This window comes from Pseudoliparis swirei, chromosome 20 (genome assembly GCF_029220125.1).
Source record: "Pseudoliparis swirei isolate HS2019 ecotype Mariana Trench chromosome 20, NWPU_hadal_v1, whole genome shotgun sequence".
NCBI lineage: Eukaryota > Metazoa > Chordata > Actinopteri > Perciformes > Liparidae > Pseudoliparis > Pseudoliparis swirei.
The window spans coordinates 9102973-9123941 of NC_079407.1; the positions used below are offsets into that span (position 1 = coordinate 9102973).

At 41.0% G+C, this 20969-nt stretch overlaps 1 protein-coding gene across 5 annotated transcripts in view; it reads right to left on the reverse strand.

Annotated features, from left to right (window-relative positions):
* fat3a (FAT atypical cadherin 3a) overlaps positions 1 to 20969 on the reverse strand; it is a 95900-nt gene that overhangs the window by 15422 nt on the left and 59509 nt on the right. For all 5 annotated transcript variants that reach the window (XM_056442021.1, XM_056442025.1, XM_056442026.1 and 2 more), the window contains 7 exons: positions 12264 to 12407; positions 11443 to 11640; positions 9714 to 10515; positions 7026 to 7160; positions 6704 to 6858; positions 4522 to 4764; positions 2168 to 2414 (listed from right to left, as the gene is read on the reverse strand). In XM_056442021.1, the coding sequence (XP_056297996.1) occupies positions 2168 to 2414; positions 4522 to 4764; positions 6704 to 6858; positions 7026 to 7160; positions 9714 to 10515; positions 11443 to 11640; positions 12264 to 12407 (1924 nt within the window). The remainder of the gene's footprint in view (positions 1 to 2167; positions 2415 to 4521; positions 4765 to 6703; positions 6859 to 7025; positions 7161 to 9713; positions 10516 to 11442; positions 11641 to 12263; positions 12408 to 20969) is intronic.

Consider the following 20969-nt stretch of genomic DNA (forward strand, 5'->3'; position numbering starts at 1 on the left):
CTATTTGATTATAGATGAGATGAGTTTAGATGATTCATATGTTCTGTATAAAAAGTGCCTGGGTTAAAATACATCGGGGGTTGTTGTTAGAACAGCTGAACCTTGCAAATACTAAATGGCCTTGTAGTTCTCGTCCATCCATCCATCCATCCATTTTCATCCGCTTAATCCGGGGTCGGGTCGCGGAGGTAGTAGACCCAACAGGCTGACCCAGACTTCTATCTCACTTGCAACACTTTCCAGCTCATTCTTGGGGATCCCGAGGAGTTCCCAGGCCAGCTGGGAGATATAATTCCTCCAGCGTATCCTGGGTCTTCCCCTGGGTCTACTCCCTGGAGACTTCTAATGGGAGGCGTCCAGGAGGCATCCGAATTAGATGCCCGAACCACCTCAGCTCAACTCCAGGCTCCCTCTTGATGTCCGAGCTCCTTACCCTATCTCTAAGGCTGAGCCTAGCCACCTTATGGAGGAAACTCAGTTTAGCCACTTGACCTCATTCTTTTGGTCACGATCCAGATTTCGTAACCATATATGAGGGCTGGAACATAGACTGACCAGTAAATTGAGAGCTTCGCCTTCCGGCTCAGCTCCCTCTTCACCAAGACGATCCGGTGCAGCGCCTGTTTTACTGCTGCAGCCGCACCGATCTACCTGTCGATCTCCCGCTCCATTTTACCCTCACTCGTGAACAAGACCCCAAGATACTTAAACTCCTTCACTTGGGGTAGGGCACTTTGTCCCGACCAGAGCACCATGGCCTCAGATTTGTCTTCCAACTACTCAAAGCCTGTCATCAGGACTACCTTCCACTATTAATCATAGTGTGTGTATCAAAGCCTGATGTTTGGATAATAACTACTTTATTCTATGAGCCATGAAGCTCAATTCAAACACATCAATGAGTTACACATGTTCCTCCATCACCATGAAGACATACACACACACACTAGTATATTTCACACACCCGTCCTGCTTCCACAAATACTCACAACACATTCACACCTACGAGCAGTTTAGAGTCCAACTAACCTGAACTGCATGTATCTTTGTTAAGGCATCAAGGTTTAACAAAGATACATGATATTAAGATTTAATGTCATAGTTCAGAGATGTTTTAGATAAGAGGGGCATTGTTAGCCAATAGGAGGAAGCTAAAGGGAACCAACGTTGCCACAGGGAGAACATGCAAACTCCACACCGAAGGACTGCCCAGGATCAGGGATCGAACAATTTTGCTGTGTGATGTGACAGTGCTAGCCATTGAACCACCGTGCAGTCTTAGTTTTAGTCCCAAAATGATTATTTAACTTATTAAATAGAACATACAAAACTATTGTGTGTTGATTATTGTCTTTGTTAAGCTATCACGGTTTAATGTCATAGTTGAGAGATGTTTTAGATAAGAGGGCCATGTCAGCCAATCATATGAAAACTGATCATGGTTTAAACTCTTATTCCCTACAGAAGTGTCAATTAGTCTGCTGTGCTTTTGACTGACATAAACAATTTGTTTGGATAATAACTACTTTCTTCACATATCAAAGAAAACGTTTACAACATATTGCCAATACTCTAAAACACATTTGTGGACCGGGAGCTCTCTGTGTAGACAACATTTTATCAATCAGACATAACCACTATTGCTGCTTTGTACATGTTATGGAAGTACTAGATAATCTGGGAAACTAAACACCGTCTTGTGTATTCAGTGTATCCAGCCAGCCTCATGCTGGTTTACTACAGCTGTATCAACAACAAATAAACAATTTAGCTTTGATTTAAATTGCAAGACGACAGGCAAACAAAGTTTAAAATGCTTGTTTTCCAAATGGAGCTTGGATCAAGATTTATCTCCTACATCAATACTCATATGAATAGTTGTTATTTTTTGTACCATATGGTTCATATACAAACATTTAAATACATAGTTTTGTCCGGTCTCTCTAATTCTGACTTATTGTAAAGCTCTGGGTGAACACCTACGGCTACACTAATTATTTCCTGCATTTTTGATTAAACATCAGCGATGAAAGGAGAAAAATCTGATGAGGCAAATAGACAGATCACCCTGCATGATTTCTACGTCTACTCACGTTTGTTCGCATCTTTGCATCGAGACTTTGTCACGCAAAAGATTTGTTTGTTTGTTGTATTTGCTGTTACTCACCACCAGAAGACATGCTCGTGCAAGTGGCTCCATTGCGACAGGGCTGCTGCAGGCAGGCGTCTGGGTAGAGGATGCAGCCCAGCTTCAGCTCTGTCAGTCCCACCACCTCTGCATAGCGCGAGCGTTTGTTTTGTAGTGGCAGCTCATTGTTGTTCAGCATGACTGAGGCCAAGCAGCCCTGGAAACCCTCAAGCACCCACGGGTCCTTTTGAGAGTCCATGAGGCTGCGAGAGTGTGGGTGCTGCACCTGAGGAAAGCAGGGTCAGAAATTAATTCCTGAACTTCCAAAGACACCCTCAAGATGTAATGACTGGCTACCTGTCATTACAGGTAGCCAGTTACCTAAAACCTAAAATACAGACAGACACACACGGTTGGGAAAAATCCCAGGTAAGTCATGCATTTTCTTTCAGCAAACATTGAACTTAAAACAACAGCTACCATTTATATAAATATAACTATATATACAGGACTGTCTCAGAAAATTAGAATATTGTGATGAAGTTCTTTATTTTCTGTAATGCAATTTAAAAAACAAAAATGTCATGCATTCTGGATTCATTACAAATCAACTGAAATATTGAAAGCCTTTTATTCTGATTTATTGCTGATTATGGCTTACACCTTAAGAAAACTCAAATATCCTATCTCTAAATATTAGAATATCATGAAAAAGTATACTAGTAGGGTATTAAACAAATCACTTGAATTGTCTAATTAACTCGAAACACCTGCAAGGGTTTCCTGAGCCTTGACAAACACTCAGCTGTTATAAATCTTTTTTTTAACTTGGTCTGAGGAAATATTAAAATTTTATGAGATAGGATTTTAGAGTTTTCTTAAGCTGTAAGCCATAATCAGCAATATTAAAAGAATAAAAGGCTTGCAATATTTCAGTTGATTTGTAATGAATCCAGAATGCATGACATTTTTGTTTTTTAAATTGCATTACAGAAAATAAAGAACTTCATCACAATATTCTAATTTTCTGAGACAGTCCTGTATATATATATATATATATATATATATATATCACCTTTTGGTGAGGCTAATTATGAGGGAATAATAGGGCATAATCCACTTTGGATAATTATTAAGCACAATGTGCACATGCTCAATCTCAAATGCGCAAATCATAATAATATGCCGGTAAATAGAAACAGCTGTAACTGATCCTGATCTTTGTAGATAGAAATGTGCGTGTTGTAAAGAGTGTTTAATACATTTTACAACCTGGCTCAAATTTCCATAGTTTTGGTCACCGTTCTTGTCGACATTACAACCACAGACCAGTTCCATATTTTATCCTCAGGTTTATATCCAAACCACATATTTATAAGTGAAAAAAGATTTTTGTTTTCACTTTCAAATAACACATTTCTTTTAAAGTTTTTCTCGATTGCTTTAACACATTTTTTGAAAGCATGCCTCGTTTTCTCAAAACTCTAAACACAAATCCCAAAACCACTCACACAAAATACAAAACCCTTTATATCTCCTGCAAAATGCAACTTTGCTTTCAAAACAGTGTTATGTCCCCTCAAAAGGGTATTTTGTTTTCAAATGACAAACACAGCCCATTATATGAGTAGATATTCTAAGCATCGATTGAACACTGATGTGCTCAATGGAAAACACTACTATGAAATGGGAAAACACCAGGATGAAGGCCTTATCAGAAGCATGCCTTTTCATGTCCAGTGGTACTGTACGCTTTCTCCTGTTGTAAAATATTGTAAATGTATAATGTTTTAACTCAAAATATAAAACAATACAACAAAAATGTTTCTTTCTTTTTTCTAATTTTTTCACAGAACAAACAATAGAAAATAGACCAGTACAGTCAACAAAAAAAGAAAGAAAAGTGTAAATAAAAAAGGACAACAAAAATACTCCTCTGCCTCTCTGGTCTCCTCTACCTTCCATGTTTTCATCCATTCTTCTTCAAATCAGGAGGTCACCTGTGGCCCTTATATTGCTAAAGCCTTGATTCCAAATTGCACAACAGCCATGGAAATGGAAGTTTTGCCAATTGAATAGCAGTGTGTTCTGTCTGAACACAAGGAGGTTTTGGCATTGATGAAGTGTGCAAAGTAGAGAGGATGGTGTTTAGTGTTTTGAAGAAAGTGTGGCTAACAATTGAAATCTGTGTCTAAAGCAGATACTTGTGCTTATAGTTTAGCAGAATTGGTTTAGGGAGTTGGCACATGAGTTACAGGTTGTGGTCATTGTGTGATAAGTTCCAGTTTTTGTGTGTAATCAATCGAGAAAAACTGTAGTAGGTGTGCCCGCTGCTGCTCTCCGTTATAGTGTACTGAAACCCCAGTAGCAGCTGCAGCTCCTCATGAACTGACCATTGCTCCAAAGTAGATGGTTCTGTCAGGAGCAGGTTGTTGTATGAATGGTGGTCCACGGTGTCGCTCGACGAAGCTGTCATCCATTGTCATCCTGCTAAAGTTGCGATTTAGCTCCAGTGCCACCGTGTGCCAGCTGCCATCATTGATACGATGGCCGGAGATGCCCAACATGTCGGGACTGTTGCCACCACCACTGCCAAGGCCACAGGCCAGCTGGAACCACAGCTTCCCCTCCTCCAGCTTCACACACACACACACACACACACACACACACACACACACACACACACACACACACACACACATACATACACACACAATTTGTATAGCTATTGTGTGTCCAGACTTCCATGAACAGCTGTCTATAACAAGCACATGCACTAGATGCTTCCGCAGCTTTTCAAAATGTTAACTGCAGAATTTTGGGTACAGTGTGTGTGTGTGTGTTGATTTATATACCTTGAGCACAGTGTGTGTGTGTGTTGGTGTATGTACCTTGAGCATGGTATCCGTGTGTGTTGGTATATGTAACTTGAGCATGATGTGTGTGTATGTACCTTGAGCATGGTGTGTGTGTGTTGGTGTATGTAACATGGTGTGTGTTGGTGTACACTCAAAAAACGATTCAAGCCCTTCTTAGAGGTGACACATTTAAATATTGTTTGATACATTTAAATAAATCAATTACAAAATGAAGATATTTATTTTGAATGGGTGTAACACAAAATTTATGAATACTTTCATTTATTAGATTTATTTAGGTTACACTCACAAAAACGATTCAAGCCCTTCTTCGAGGTGACACATTTAAATATTGTTTGATACATTTAAATAAATCAATTACAAAAATAGATATTTATATTTAATGGGTGGAACACAAAATGTATGAATTCTTTCATTTATTAGATTTATTTAGGTTAGATGGTGTGCATATCAACTCAAAATAAATGTGTTTCATTGGGGACTACCCTTTGCGCATGCGCCAGCTGAAAATCAGTTGTTTACAAGGTGAAGACACTTTCAGGGCTGTACGGTGGTGTAGTGGCTAGCACTGTCGCCTCAAAGCCAAAGGTCTGTGGGTTCAATTCCCAGTTGGGGCTTTCCTTCTGTGTGGAGTTTGCATATTTTCTTAGTTAGTTAGTTTATATTTTGAGTTGGACAAACACAAATTAATTTAATTTCATGAATATCGTTATTTTATTTGAGATGTATTTGATACAAATGAGTTGGACTAACTTAATTACATTGTATTGCACTGATGTGCTAAATTTGAGTTGGAGTTGCATATAATTATTGGATGGAAAACCTGCCAACAATTTAATTGAGTTCATCCAATGAGTCATTTCTTTGAGTGTATGTAACTTAAGCATGGTGTGTGCGTGTTAGTGTGTGTACCTTGAGCATGGTGTGTGCATGCGTGTGTGTTGGAATATGTAACTTGAGCATGATGTGTGTGTGTTGGTGTATTTGACCTTCAGCATGGTGTGTGTGTGTTAGTGCATGTACCTTGAGCATGGTGTGTGTGTGTGTGTGTTGGTGTATGTACCGTAAGCATGGTGTGTGTTTTGTTAGTGCATGTACCTTGAGCATAGTCTGTGTGTTGGTGTATCTACCTTTAGCACGGTGTGTATGTGTGTGTTGGTATATGTACCTTGAACATGGTGTGTGCGTTGGTGTATGTACCTTGAGCACAGTGTGTGTGTCTTGGTGTATGTACATTTAGCACAGCATGTGTGTGTTGGTGTATGTACCTTGAGCATGTATGTGTGTGTTGGTGTATGCACCTTGAGCATCCTCTGTGTTCTTTGAGCATGGGTGTGTTGGTGTATATACATTGAGTATTGTGTGTCTATTTTTGATTATGCGGTATGCCACGCTAACTAAAATGGCACCACACCATCACGCCCGTCAAGAGTATTATTGGCTCAGTAAACATTTAATGCGTGGTATTGTTATATTTAGGAAGATTGTTAAAATGTGGTTTAAAATATGTTTTGCACTTATGTATTTGAATATGGAAAATAAATGGGTATATGTGTGTCCTGTTTGCAGAATCACATCATCTGGCTACTTGTTACCAATCCTGGTGTGTGTTAGTGTATGTACCCTGAGCACAGTGCAGGGCTCAGTGTGTGTTGGGGTAAGTTCCTTGAGCATTGTAGGTTGTGTGTGTATGTACCTTAAGCACGGTGCAGGGCTCAGTGTGTGTGTACATGATGATTCCTCTGCTTTGCAGTGTTCGGATCCTGAGGCTGACTTTCAGCTCCGTCTGCATCTGCTCAGACAGTCTGTACTTGATGTAGCTGTTTCCTGAAAAACTCAAAGACGAATGGTCTGCATCCCCCCCCCCCCGCCCCCCCAACCACACACACACACACACACACACACACACACACACACACACACACACACACACACACACACACACACACACACACACACACACACACACACACACACACGTTAATGAATCTCTCTCTCTCTCTCTCTCTCACACTCACCTGCACATTCTCCCAGTTTGCCTGTTGGACACTGGCATGCGTAGCGCCCTCTGGTGGCCTCTACTGAAATACATTGCATGTCTGCTGGACAGGGCTGGTCCTCACACTGTTCTGATAGGACAGCACAGTTGGCATCTATAGACACACACACACACACACACACACACACACACACACACACACACACACACACACACACACACACACACACACACCCACACAAAATAAATATCATCAATATGTCATGATCTAAAAACTGGCACTGAAATTGGATGGACTGAATTAATAAAATAACCTTGCACAATCAGATCAATAAACCATGTGAATTATTTCCTCAACTGCGTGTGGTTTTTAGAAACAGCTCAGTATCTGGTTCTAACTAAGTGTGACGCCCACCAATGTGTTTTCACATGTGTGTTAATGTGTTAATGGGTTAAAGTGAACAGAATATTAGCTAGAAAGATTATAAAGTTATAAAGTTCTGAACTGCTTTAGTTTTGTATTGAATGTACATTCCACCATGCAGCCAGCAGGGTGGTGCTCTATTTTGCATTAAGCAGGCTTTACGATGTCGTGAGTGACGTTTCCTCATTCTGCAGAGTGATGCACGACCAGACGTGAATGTGCCTGGTGTCATTTGTGTGTCCTGTTAACAGGTGGGTGAGGAAATAATGAGAAGTGAATACATTTGTTTGGATGCAACTACTGCTTTAGCAGCTAGTAAGCTAGGTTGATGGATGTCTGTAAATGAATATATATATAATTGTTTGTGTGGATGTCTATTTTTTAAGCTAAAATGGCACCACACCATCACGCCCGTCAAGAGTATTATTGGCTCAGTAAATATTTAATGCGTAATATTGTTATATTTAGGAAGATTGTTGAAATGTGGTTTACAATATGCTTTGCACTTATGTATTTGAATATGGAAAATAAATGGGTAGATGTGTGTCCTGTTTGCAGAATCACATGATCGGGCTATTTGTTACCAATCCTGGTATCTGTAACATAAGCAACTAATCTACTTCCTGTTTACACCAGCACCAATGTACATGAATATTCATGTGATACTACACTCAAAGAAATGACTCATTGGATGAACTCAATTAAATTGTTGGCAGGTTTTCCATCCAATAATTATATGCAACTCCAACTCAAATTTAGCACATCAGTGCAATAAAATGTAATTAAGTTAGTCCAACTCATTTGTATCAAATACATCTAAAATAAAATAACGATATTCATTAAATTAAATTAATTTGTGTTTGTCCAACTCAAAATATAAACTAATTAACTAAAAAAATATGCAAACTCCACACAGAAGGAACCCACAGCCCTCTGGCTGTGAGGCGACAGTGCTAGCCACTACACCACCGTAGAGCCCTGAAAGTGTCTGCACCTCATGCAAACAACTGATTTTCAGAAGGCGCATGGGCAAAGGGTAGTCCCCAATGAAACACATTTATTTTGAGTTGATATGCATACCATCTAATCTAAATAAATCTAATAAATGAAAGTATTCATACATTTTGTGTTACACCCATTAAATATAAATATCTATTTTTGTAATTGATTTATTTAAATGCATCAAACAATATTTAAATGTGTCACCTCGAAGAAGGGCTTGAATCGTTTTTGTGAGTGTAACCTAAATAAATCTAATAAATGAAAGTATTCATACATTTTGTGTTACACCCATTCAATATAAATATCTTCGTTTTGTAATTGATTTATTTAAATGTATCAAACAATATTTAAATGTGTCACCTCTAAGAAGGGTTTGAATCATTTTTTTGAGTGTAGTTTTCAGGCATTCTGGTACCTGAAGTACAGTTATCAAGCTCCTCTCAGTTATCAAGCTTCTCTTTTATGGAACCAGCTTCCACCTTCAGTCTGGGAGGCAGATACAGTCACCTCATCTAAGAGTAGACTTAAGACTTTTCTATTTAATAGAGCTTACAGTTAGGGCTGAATCAAGTTTGCCCTGGTCCAGCCCCTGGATATGCTGCTATCGGCTTATAGGCTGCTGGGGGACGTTTTAGGATACACTGAGCACCTCTCTCCTCTTCTCTCTCTACTTATGGGAGCATTTTCATCTCTCCATTGCACATTATTAACTCTGCTTCCTTCCCGGAGTCTTTGTGACTTCACGTCTCATAGGGTTCATTGGACATGGCTGGGTGTGATGCCATGGCGCTGCTGATGTACCCCGCTCACTCCTCCTCTCTACCTCCATCTGCCTGATGGATTGTGGAGGTCTGGATCGTGGTCCATGCCTACGATGAACTATTCATACAATCTGTCATATTCATTTAAATGTGATGTAATTTTGTAATATTTCCTTCTGCACACATGACATCCATTGCTTCTGTCCATCCGGGGAGAGGGACCCTATACTCTGTTTCTCTCCTGAAGGTTTCTTCCCTTTTTTTTACCGTGAAAGTTTTTTTTCTATTTCTTGGGAATTTTTCCTGATCCGATGTGAGGTCCTGGGACAGTGATGTCGTATGTGTACAGATTGTAAAGCCCTCTGAGGCAAATTTGTAAATTGTGATATTGGGCTATACAAAATAAATTGAATTCAATTGAATTGAAAAATGTTAATTAAATTAAAATGGTGCTGACATGTGAACTGGAACATAAGTGTGGATGTGGAACACATTAAATAAAATACTTTATATCACTCACCATTGCACGTGCAACGCGAGGTCCGGTGGAAGCGTGGTGAAACGAAGCTGACCCGTGGTGTGCTGTATGTAGCCAGGCTGTGCGAGTCCAGGATGATGCTCTGTTCACACTGCGCCCCACGACACTCTAAGCCCGAGCAGTTCTTATCGAGGATAGCAGACACTCTGAGGACTTCCTCCAGCTGTCGGCGGGATGCACTCAGTTTCTGGGTGAGGTAAGCCGCCTTGTAGTATCCGCCCCCTGCTGTTTCCACAGCAAGGAGCATGTCCAGTTGTTGCGTTCCGCCGACCGGCTGCAGACTGAGCAGGTGCAGCGTGTCCCGCTCCTGCGACTCAGCGGCCTGCTGCAGAACCTTCAACACACTCTTCAGGTGCAGCGCCACAAAGTCTTGTGGTGCAACACTCTCAAAGCGCACCGTCACTGCCTCACGCAGCATCTCCGGGGTCGCCTGCTCCACGTGCACGCTCACAGGCACGGGTACGGCGAAGCGTCCATCACTAACGCTAGCGTTGAGGGAGTACCTGCCTGCGTCCAACCCGCCCAGGGCGATGATCTTACCATCATGAGGGCTAATCTTAAAGAGAGTGCGCTGGGCTGGAGAGGCGTGGCCAAAGGTCAACGCATCATAGGGGTCAGCGTCCGTGGCATGCAGCTGGCCAATCACACCACCTGGAAACTCATCCTCCATAGTGACGATATGAACCTCCAGTGGTAAGGCAATGGGCCGGTGAAGGCTCTCCTCAATCACCCTGACTGTCAGCATGGAGGAGGAAGACAGACGAGGTTTCCCAGAGTCTGTCACCTTGGGGGAAGAGGGAGGACAGCGAGAGAAGAGCAGGACATCAGATAAGAGGGAGAAGATACACGGAAAAGGAAATGAAAGAAGACAGGAGAAATGAATCACATCAATGGTCAAAAAGTTCACAAGACTGCATTCACACAAATTGCCAGTCCCCCTATTTATTTGAATGTGAGTGTGGCATTTAAGCTGCAGCATGAAGACAGGGGATGGCAAAATAACAAAAATGCAGACTTACGACAGATTTTTTAAGAAACACAACGCGATAACATGCTGCAGTGGGCAAACACGTAACCTGCGAGACACAGCTGTACGAGCCAGCCAGGGAACAATATGTTCATTATCAAGCAGTCATTGAGCGACACTGATTACAGTACTCATTTGTAGAGGTGGATTTATGTATTTATATTATATATAAATTGTGAATTCCCTTTAGAGACTCGATGCTGAAGTTCTGTTAGCTTACAATATCCACACCCCATCATGACCCTGAGGTTCAGATGTGTAAAACAATTAAAACACTGGTAACCAAAAGAGGGAATTCTTTACAAAACAGACAGATTGTGGACGATATCCACTTTATTTGTACTCCGACTCACATTAGCAGTTTTAGATTGGTACAAGGTGGATGGATTAGTTCGTCCATCTCTTACTGTGCAGCTGCTCTAAAGAGATATTGCTTCCCTCTGAAACAGTATTACCATAAAGTAAGAATACAAAGGTTTCCAATATTCCAAAGTTTGCCATTTTGTAAAGAATAATGAGAGCTTCCCTTTGTCCAGAATGAGCAAGCCCTGATAGGTCTTGCAAATTGGTCATTGTGAGCATCGTATTTACACTTCCAATCATTCATTTGACAGCATTCACAGATTCACTATTTTTTAAATTGAAGTGATGCTAGAGAAGAGTGACAACAGCAGTTTGCTCTACCTGGATCAGAATAGAATATTCATTTGCCAGGTCCCTCCTGAAAACTTGATTCGCCACCAGCGTTCCATCTTTCTCCAGCACAAACTCTCTGCCTTCGTTTCCTGACAGGATGCGGAAGTCAAAGGGCTCGCCGTTGTTTGAGGAGTCCTGATCGTTGACAGACAACTGCAGGATGCTGGTTCCGATTGACTTGTTTTCCTGGGGGAGAGACATGCCATTAGAAAGACCTCGCTGTTGGGGATACATTCTTTATGGTCATAATATGATGTTTATGTTGGCAAGATGATGTCTTCAAAGAGAATTGAAAAGTCATTTCATTTTTAGAAACTTGTTGATTTCTTAGCAGATGGGCATATCATGAAGTCATTGAGATCATTACCTAATGCCACTTCATGAAGAGACATTATTTTAGCCAGTCCCTCCAGGAAATCATGTTGGCAAGACAGGTCATGCAAATTAGTTGACTTCAACAAATCCCTGCATTATTAAATGTTGCTCGGTTCTTGCAGTTTCCCTGCACTTTTAGTTACATTCCCCCACTACCCAGGGAAACAGAGAAGGAAATGTTGTCACTTTGGATGATGTCACCTTGATTTGTCTTACTCTAACTCAAACATGTGTTGTCACTGAATAAGGACTGTGGAATTTGAGTCAGTTCTTTGTACTGCATTAAAAGGGGAATGCGGCCTGCTGTTCATAGCCATGATCTTTGGCTGCCACTGCAATTGAGATAGTTTTTACCAAACAATAAAAACCCTTTATGTCTAGTGTCCATCTTGTCTTTGTGTTTTAGTGAATACTATATCAACCACGAGGACTACCTGTATGACACTAGTGAGGTTGGCTGGGTAGAAGGTGGGTGGGTTGTCATTGATGTCAGAGATGTCTATGTTGACCATCACGGTGGAGGACATGGGTGGGATTCCACTGTCCAGAGCTCTGATGGCCAACGAGTAGCTGGGAACCTAGAGGGACAGACACAAAGGATATATATATTGTGAAGAGTAACACAAAATATAAAGGTTGACATCATTTATGGGTGTTCTCATGGCATATTTAAAAGTTCAGATTTCTGCCATCATGGCAATTAGTTGAATGAGAAAAGACAGATTTCTGAACTGGAGTTGAACGAACCGAGAGCCACCATCACAGTAGTTCCACATGTTGGTGGAAAATGGGACTAAGGCTACAGAAGATCACATACCAAAAGCTAGATGACAACTGGATGATGATTATACTATTCCTATAGCCTTCCCTTTTGGTCAAAATGTACACTTTGTCCTGAAGGTGGCAATAGAGCACAGACAAATCTAACGCTATTAATGTGCTCATAACATTGTTCTCTATATAGTCTTCCTTTAAGACACATCTTGTGGGTAAATGGACTGTTAGATCTGCCTTTCCACCTTAATTTGTATATGTCCTGTGTTTCAATAATTGCCTTGTTTTAAGTCAATTGTGAACCCTTAAAGAATGGTGTGAGTTGTTTTTTTCAGAATCACGGTATCAAAGACAAATTGTGGATTTTGGTATTACCTAAATTTGTTTTCTCTGTGACTGAGAATCATTAACCATGGGCTCCTTTAAATCCCAGTTTCCCTTTCACATTCTGTCCACACTGGACTTTACAAATGGTCAATGTTATTTTTACAGGACAATTACAGTTTATATTTTTATCATGTGATATACATTATCGTCTATAAACAATTAGCTCTAAGATATGGTGACACTGTTACAGTTTATCCTCATCATCTGGATCAATACTTCTGGAGGTGTAACTGAAAGTGACACATCTTTAATGCCACTAATAATCTCTCACTGCACAGGAAAACACATGTACCAAAGTATGCTAGGTGGAAGTCTGTACACTGTGATGGATGTTTACCGTTGGTGGTTCGTCTCACTTAGAGATTGTTTCTAACCCTTTTGATTTTCTGACAAAAGAAAGACTTGTTTTATGATGTTGCTATTTTGATCAAATTTCAGCTAATATACAGTAATTGAGAGAGTATGGTGTTGCATTATAGACATGATGGAAAAAAACTAGGAAATATATTAGTTATATTAAAAGATGACACTGTCAGAGTTGGGTAGACAGCAACAGGTAGCAGACATAATACCAATGCCCGAGTGGTCTGTGATCATATTTTATATGGCACTCCGACACCTAATCAAGTGATCTGTCTACAATCACTTAGATAAGTGTCAAGAAACCAGCTCTGAGATGAAGATAAAAGGCTTCTGATTGGTTTGTGTTCTTCCCAAACTGAGCTGAGATTACTCTGGATCTCAGTCGACAGTGTTCATAGACACTCAATCTGCTCTAAACCTGCTGCAGGAAATTTCTCCATATTGCTTTTTAATAAAAAGCTAATGATGCACACTGAAGAGGAATGCAACAATATTTTGCTACTTGAGATATATGAAGAAATAAATGTCAGTAGTAAAAAAACTCTGACTTGCTTAGCAGAGAGAGGGGGAGAAAATAAAAGGAAACCCATGCACATAGCAGTATTAAAGCACAAACATCAGCATTGCACACAGAGCGAGAGAGAGACAGAGAGAGCTGCTGCTCTCTTGTATGATAACCCCACACACACTTCATCAGCCAAACGCTTTGATCCCACACAGGTCCCTGCTCTCTCTGAGCACGCTCAGACAGCTTATCCACCGCACTCTTCAATACTTTATGACAAGCATATGAACACTTCTGAAGTTTTCATGCACTGCAGAGGAGAAGCAGATGAGGAAGAAGCTGAAGACAAGGAAGAAAAGAGCTCAGAGGAGGAGTGGAGTTAGGCAGGGCTGTTCATGCCTTCCATCTTTATTCTTGCTGCATAATAAAGAGCTCATACTCAGAGCTGCTTTGTGCATGTGTTTCCTGTTCAAATGTGATTAATTGCCATCTGGTCAGAAATCCATTTCACAGTGTGAGCTCATCAACTGCCAGCAGGCTCCTTCTTTACATCAAAGATGGGCGACCATGAGCTCTCACACCAAAGCAGCTCCTCTCATACACTGGCTGTTCGTGGACACTGATATAAACAGTCATCATATCATATCATCATTGGTGCTGTGTGTTGTGTATGCATGTGTGTTGTATATGTACATATATATTTTGTTTTGTATTTTACTTTGTATACTTCTATATCTTTCATCCCTGTTTTTTTATATTTGTGTTTTGTTTTTATTCTTGTGTGTTTGGTTTATTGGTGCTGCTACTTGTAACGACAAATTTCCCCTTGGGGATTAATAAAGTATATATCTATCTATCTATCTATCTATATCATGAGCTAAGAAGCTAGATTCTTAGTTGGTCATGTAGGTTATTACAGCTGGAATACTGCATGACAAATGTGACCATTAGTCCTGGACTGCTGCCATTATCTCCAGAGGAAGAGTACTGATGTTTTCAGCTCCATAATATAATAATACATATTAAATTTAAATGTTCACGGAGGACAAGGCTGAGAAATCTCGTACCATTTATTTGAATCTTTTGTCTATTTTTGCATGAGCCAGGGTAATTTGCAAAACATTCAGGTAGAAGATTTCTGTTGCTTAAAATTGCAGCTGTTGCCGGTTGCAGATTATATAAGCTAATACGAACGTACATTAATGCTGTGTGGTTGTACAGACACATGCACAGTAGACATATGAGAATGAATACACATCAACATAACTGTTATATGGTTATGAAGCTTCGTGTAAGTTCAGACAGGAAGACCATACCCCTCACACCAGCCTTTCATCCCTCAGTCCGATAATCATTTCCCACACATGCGCACTCATTACTTACTCGCCGTCATTGCTCGGCGCCGTCAATCATGACTCCAGCTGCGCAGATCAGCTCGTCCACTCTATCCAATAAGCGGGGCAATGAGGACTTGGCGAGCCAATCGTCTCGCTGCTGTCTCATTCAAATATGACCGTCTCTCTACCTTCAGTTCATTCAGGTTGCTGTCATGCACCCCTCCACCACCCCATCTCCAGCCAGTCTTCAAGGATCCATCAGCTTCAACTCATCAGTCCATCAGCTCATCAGCCACCACCAGGTCTGGACTCCACAGGGGGGATCTATCTCGTTGCTGAGCAGGGCAGTCAGCCCTCAACTACAAATCTCCCCGTAGAGTCCAAGCGCCAAAGACTCTGAGACTTCACCATTGTGCATCACATGTTAAACAATAAACATCCTTTATTAACACTATTCAGGGTCTTACCTGATTGAAATGCAATCAAGTGTTTTTCTTTTTTTTTAACTGCGACCACACTGAAAATAAATATAAAGCACAATTATTAAATTATTAAGACTGCCACTCAAAGTCTCAAATCAGGTGTCACCTGAACAAACACCTGACAGCTTGATGGTTGACTCATTAATCATGGGCCCAATTCCTAATGTGCCCCCTCAAAAGGCCTCAAACCCTGAACCCTCAGGGACTTACTGATGTCACCTGTTAACTGGTTGAGTGTGAGAGACTGAGGGCTTGAAATGGTGAATATACCAAGAGACAACACTTTGCTGCTACATATCATGTGACCATGATGTACAATTGTGGGTATGTATGTTATACTCTCTGATTTAAATGTCTTAGTTTCTTTTCCTCACAATATGAAAGGACATTTCAAGTATTGTATTTACTTGTTTTTGTCACAACAGCTACAATAACAATATTAAATATTTGATGAATAAATATCCTCTGATTTCATGTGTTTCTATATTCCGTATTTAATCCTGAATGTTTCTGAGTACATGTAATTTGCCAGATTTATTGAAAGGGTTTATAAAGGGCTCAACATTTCTGCCAGAGACTCAAACACTCGACGATGTGAACCCTGACAGAGTTAGCTGGAGCGCGCCTCAAAGTCAGTGAGTCCGTAAGGGTGGAGACTGGGATTGGGCCAGGACGTAAACTCTATAAAAAGACCTCAGGTGAGTACCCGGCCAATCCCAATCTTCGCACTCACAGATTTAGAGTTAAAATCGACTCTAATAACAAACCATGGGTGACCAAATCTGTTAAATCCAGCATACAGAAAAATAAACTTGCTTTTGGTTGTTTGTGTTGATTGTAATGTGTGTGAAGATGAATGCCTCACTTTACCTTGCAAACCAAGTCTACCTGCGGTCAGAAATAAAGTAACCTGAACCTGAATCTAGCACCTGTAATTCATGAATTCTCTTTGTCACTACAAATTATTTGTATGTGTTTACATTCTATAAAGAATATTGATCTGTTTAGAGTAAAATGCAACCTTTGGAAATGCATTGATATTAGGTTTTGGAATGTCTAGACACTTCACTATTTAATTTCAATTCAGAGGGCGACAAGAAAACAATAATCGATTCATCTTTTTGCATCAACATTTTTATATGCATGATTTATTTGTCCTTACTGTGACTATTTTCTTCATCTTAATAAATGCTGTATATTTGTAATGATTCATAATTAAAAAAAGGATGAATTTACTTCCATTATCTTTTATTAATTCAATGTTTGTAACAAATAGAAGATATATGTGTAAAATGGATCGTTACACATTGCAAAGAGAACCAACAGGGAAATAAAATAAATTGGCCCATAATTCAGCATGTTTGAATCGACTGTCTCCTTATTCTTTATTCAAGTTTAAGGTATCCTTATCTTGACTTGGGCAAGTACATTTCCTACTTCTCTGCAAAACATGTTGGACCTCCAGAAAAGTTTCGTTAAGATTGCAACCTGATCAGTCACAAATCTCAGCTGCTCCTTTAATTCAGAAACTGCAAATTCTTACTATTTATAACATTTATATTTCTCTAACCTGATTGCTGATTTTGTAAGATTGTTTTATGTATCAGTGTTCATGTCTTTCTTGTTTTAGCTGTTATATCGCCATTTATAGTTGTTGCACTCATTGGGACTTGTAGCATTACCGTTATTGAGGAATTACAGCAGGTGTAAAATTCATCACAAGCCATACTTTACTTTCACATGCACACACTTGACACAATTACATTATTTTTTCTTTCTTTTTCTTTTGTTGTCTGTCCTATGCATATATTTCAATTGATTTTCCTTAATTTTGTAACATTTTAATAGGTAGAGGCTTCAATTAGCCCAGTTTGCTTTTTGCCTCTTCCTGAACTGTCATGTGTGTTTATTTTGTATTATATCTTTTTTATTGTGAAAAATAGATTAAAATGTAAATCTACTTGACATAATAAGCTGACCTTATTCACAAACAAATCTGTTTAAAATAAAGCTTTCTGGAACATGTGGTTGAACTATACATACAGTGATAAAGTGCATGTTTATGGTGACAGACAGATGATTGGCGGTTGTCTGCCTCGGTCCCCGGACACATTCACTTTATATACGCTGTATACACTTTACATTTTTTTTGTTTTTCATTTTCTTTATTATTGAATTTTTCTTAAATGTAATATGTCCTGCTCTGCTATTTTATTAAATTGTATACATTGTGCATTTTTTCATACTTAATATTAGTATTTTATGTTTACTAACCTTGCTTGCTACTATCTATCTATCTATCTATATTAGGGCTGTCAATCGATTAAAAAAAATTAACTAATTAATCGCACATTTTGAAATTCATTAATCGCGATTAATCGCAATTAAAAGTTAAAAATTAAAAGTTCATTCTTTTTAAAGACCAAACTTCACACAGAGCTGTGTTTTCAAAGAGGCTCCTACCTATAAAGTGCCAGCGAGGTATTTAATATTGTGGATGATAAATTGTTTTTTCAGTGAAACATCAGATTAGTACAAAAAAAGAAGTATATTGAGACCCCATTGGTCCTGTCATCTTTAACATTGAACAGCAGCAGAACCAGTGGCCTTGGTAACTGACTGACATTCAAATATGTCACGTTAACCCTCTGGAGGCTGGGCTCATTTTATACATTTTACAAAAAAAATTAAATTCACCTTTTAAAGGCGTTTGCATATGACACATGCCCACGTGTTATACATCAAACATTCCAGAACAATCTCAGCTCTCTATTCAATGAGGCTCATTTGTCCTGGTACGATGTTCTCTGCTCTCTGACTGACAGGCTGCAAAAGAGCCTTACCTGTGAGGTGGGAGGTCCTTTGTGATTTACTGAGTGTTCATTGGTTGTTTATCCCCCAAAATGTTGACAGACAAACGGATTGACCAATCACGGTGAAGGTTTCGTGTGACGAATTCTTTCCGCGCCGCGTCACCCGACACGTCGCCCCTCCGTTCCTCTGTGTATCAGAGGGGGAGACGGGAGGAAGGAGGAGCAGGAGGAAACCCGACTGATTCATCCACGAGTTTAAACTTATTTCTGCTCCTTATTTTTGCGGAGAAATAATTGTTTTAAAAACGGAAACAGTGTTAAACCGTACTGCCGCGGTTTGACACTCGGTTTGAGTGTAAAAACTTCAATGAACACCGGAAGTAAACAAAGTTGCGTTAATTGCGTTAAAATATTTTAGTGCGTTAACGCGGCCAAATTAATCGCATAGATTAACGCGTTAATGCTGACAGCCCTAATCTATATAGATCTGTTATGTAGAACAAGGTGTTAATATCCCTTTCTGCATACTCGAGACTCCGTGGGCTGGTCGAATGATTGGTGGCATCCTATTGGTTATCAAGTGGGCGCCCTCCTTCTTCGATGTTTCGCTGATTGACCCACGACACCACCAGAGGGTTCAGCAGTGAGATCCGGCGTCCCGGTCTCACTCCCTAGATGCCATTACTCATCCGACAGTCCAGGCGGAGTCCTTCCTCTTTATCCACAGCCACTGACTTCCCTTTTCAGCAGCCCTGGAAAGGTCTTTGACTGCCTGCCTGTGGGCCTTCCCCTGCACTCCCATCTGTCGAAGAAGCCTGGATGTTGAGGTGGCTACACATCCTCTGCATCCTACCTCAACTGGGCAGACCTTAACTTTCCAGCTTCGTTGTTGTGCGTCTGCTGCAAGGTCTGCATACCTTAGCTTCTTGCGCTCGTAGGCCTCCTCCACTTGCAGTCCACCAGGATGTGCTATAGTGTAGCTGGAGTCAGGCAGAGGGAGCATGTGGGGTCTTCTCCCTACCACTGGCTAAGTTCTTGGGAGATGACAGTACATCATAAGCGGCCCTGATGGTGAAGCTAGCCTTAAACGCCTCCATCTCCCACAGCTCCTGCCAGGAGATCTTCCTCTTCTCCACTCACTCCCAAGTAATCCACTGCCCCTGCCTTGCCTGTGAAACAGCTTTTGCACACCTTGTTGCCTCCTCTTGCTGACGTACCTCCTGGACCACCAGCTTGCGTCTCTGGAACGGAGTAGCCTTGTTCCAGGCCGGTGTACTGGCTCCGGCTCCAAGACCACTCCTCCCGTCGGCCAAGGCTCTTCACAGGCTTCTCAGAGACAGTTGGAATACGCTCATCGCCAATGAGAAAGCGTTGGTCTGGCAGCTTCCCCTTGACGATGGAGATGCTTCTGGACTTGCTCGGCTTGATCTTCATCCGAGCCAGCTCGATGTTATCTTGCAGCTTTCTCAGCAGCCGTACAGTGCAAGCCTTGGTCGTGGTGAGGGTGGAAAGGTCGTCCATGTAAGCTCTCACAGGCGGCAGCCTCAGGCCAGGTCTTATAAGCTCTCCTCCAACCACCCACCGAGATGCTCAAATTATCATCTCCATGGCCATTGTGAAGGCAAGCGGGGAGATGGTGCAGCCGGCCACAATTCCCACATCTAGATGCTGCCATGCTGTGGTGTACTCTGCTGTTGACAAGCACACCTGGAAGTAGGCCTTGACAAGCCTTGTTAGGGCTACAGGGACCCTGAAGAAGTCAAAGTCCAAAGGAGGTTGTGAGAGACTGAGCCAAAGGCGTTGGCCCGATCCAGAAACACCACGTGAAGATCTGTTCCCTCCGTCTTGGCAACTTTGATCTGATGCCAGATGGTACTCGCATGTTTCAGACAACCGGAGAAGCCAGAGATGCCTGCTTTCTGGATTGATGTGTCAATCAGATGGTTTCTTTGCAGGTATCCTGCCAGCCTGTGAGCAACCACACTGAAGAATATCTTCCCCTTGATGTTTAGGAGGCGGATCTGGTGGAATTGGCTGATTTCTGATGAGTCCTTTTCCTTTGGGATAAGGATTCCTCCAGCTCTCTGCCAGGATGTCGGTATCTCCTTCTTTTGCCAGACCACCCTCATGAGCTTCCAGAGGAATCGCAGGGCATCTGGTGCATTTATTTAGATCCTGTTTGGAACTCTGTTAGGACCTGGGGCTGAAGCAGCCCTTGATCTACGCACATTTTTCTCCACTTCGCTCCATCTGGGTGGGCTGATATCTAGCTGGTGCTCTGGTGGATTGATTGGTGGCATGTCAGATGGGAGAATAACCACTTCGTGGCGTTTGGGATCTGCGCAGGACTTTTCCAGATGTTTTTCCAGTTCTGCCTTTGACACTGAGAGGCTTCCATTCTTCTCCGCTGTAAAGAGACTCTTCACAAATTTGAAGGGGTCTTTGTAGAAGCGTGATCTTGTCTGTTCCTTCCTTCTGC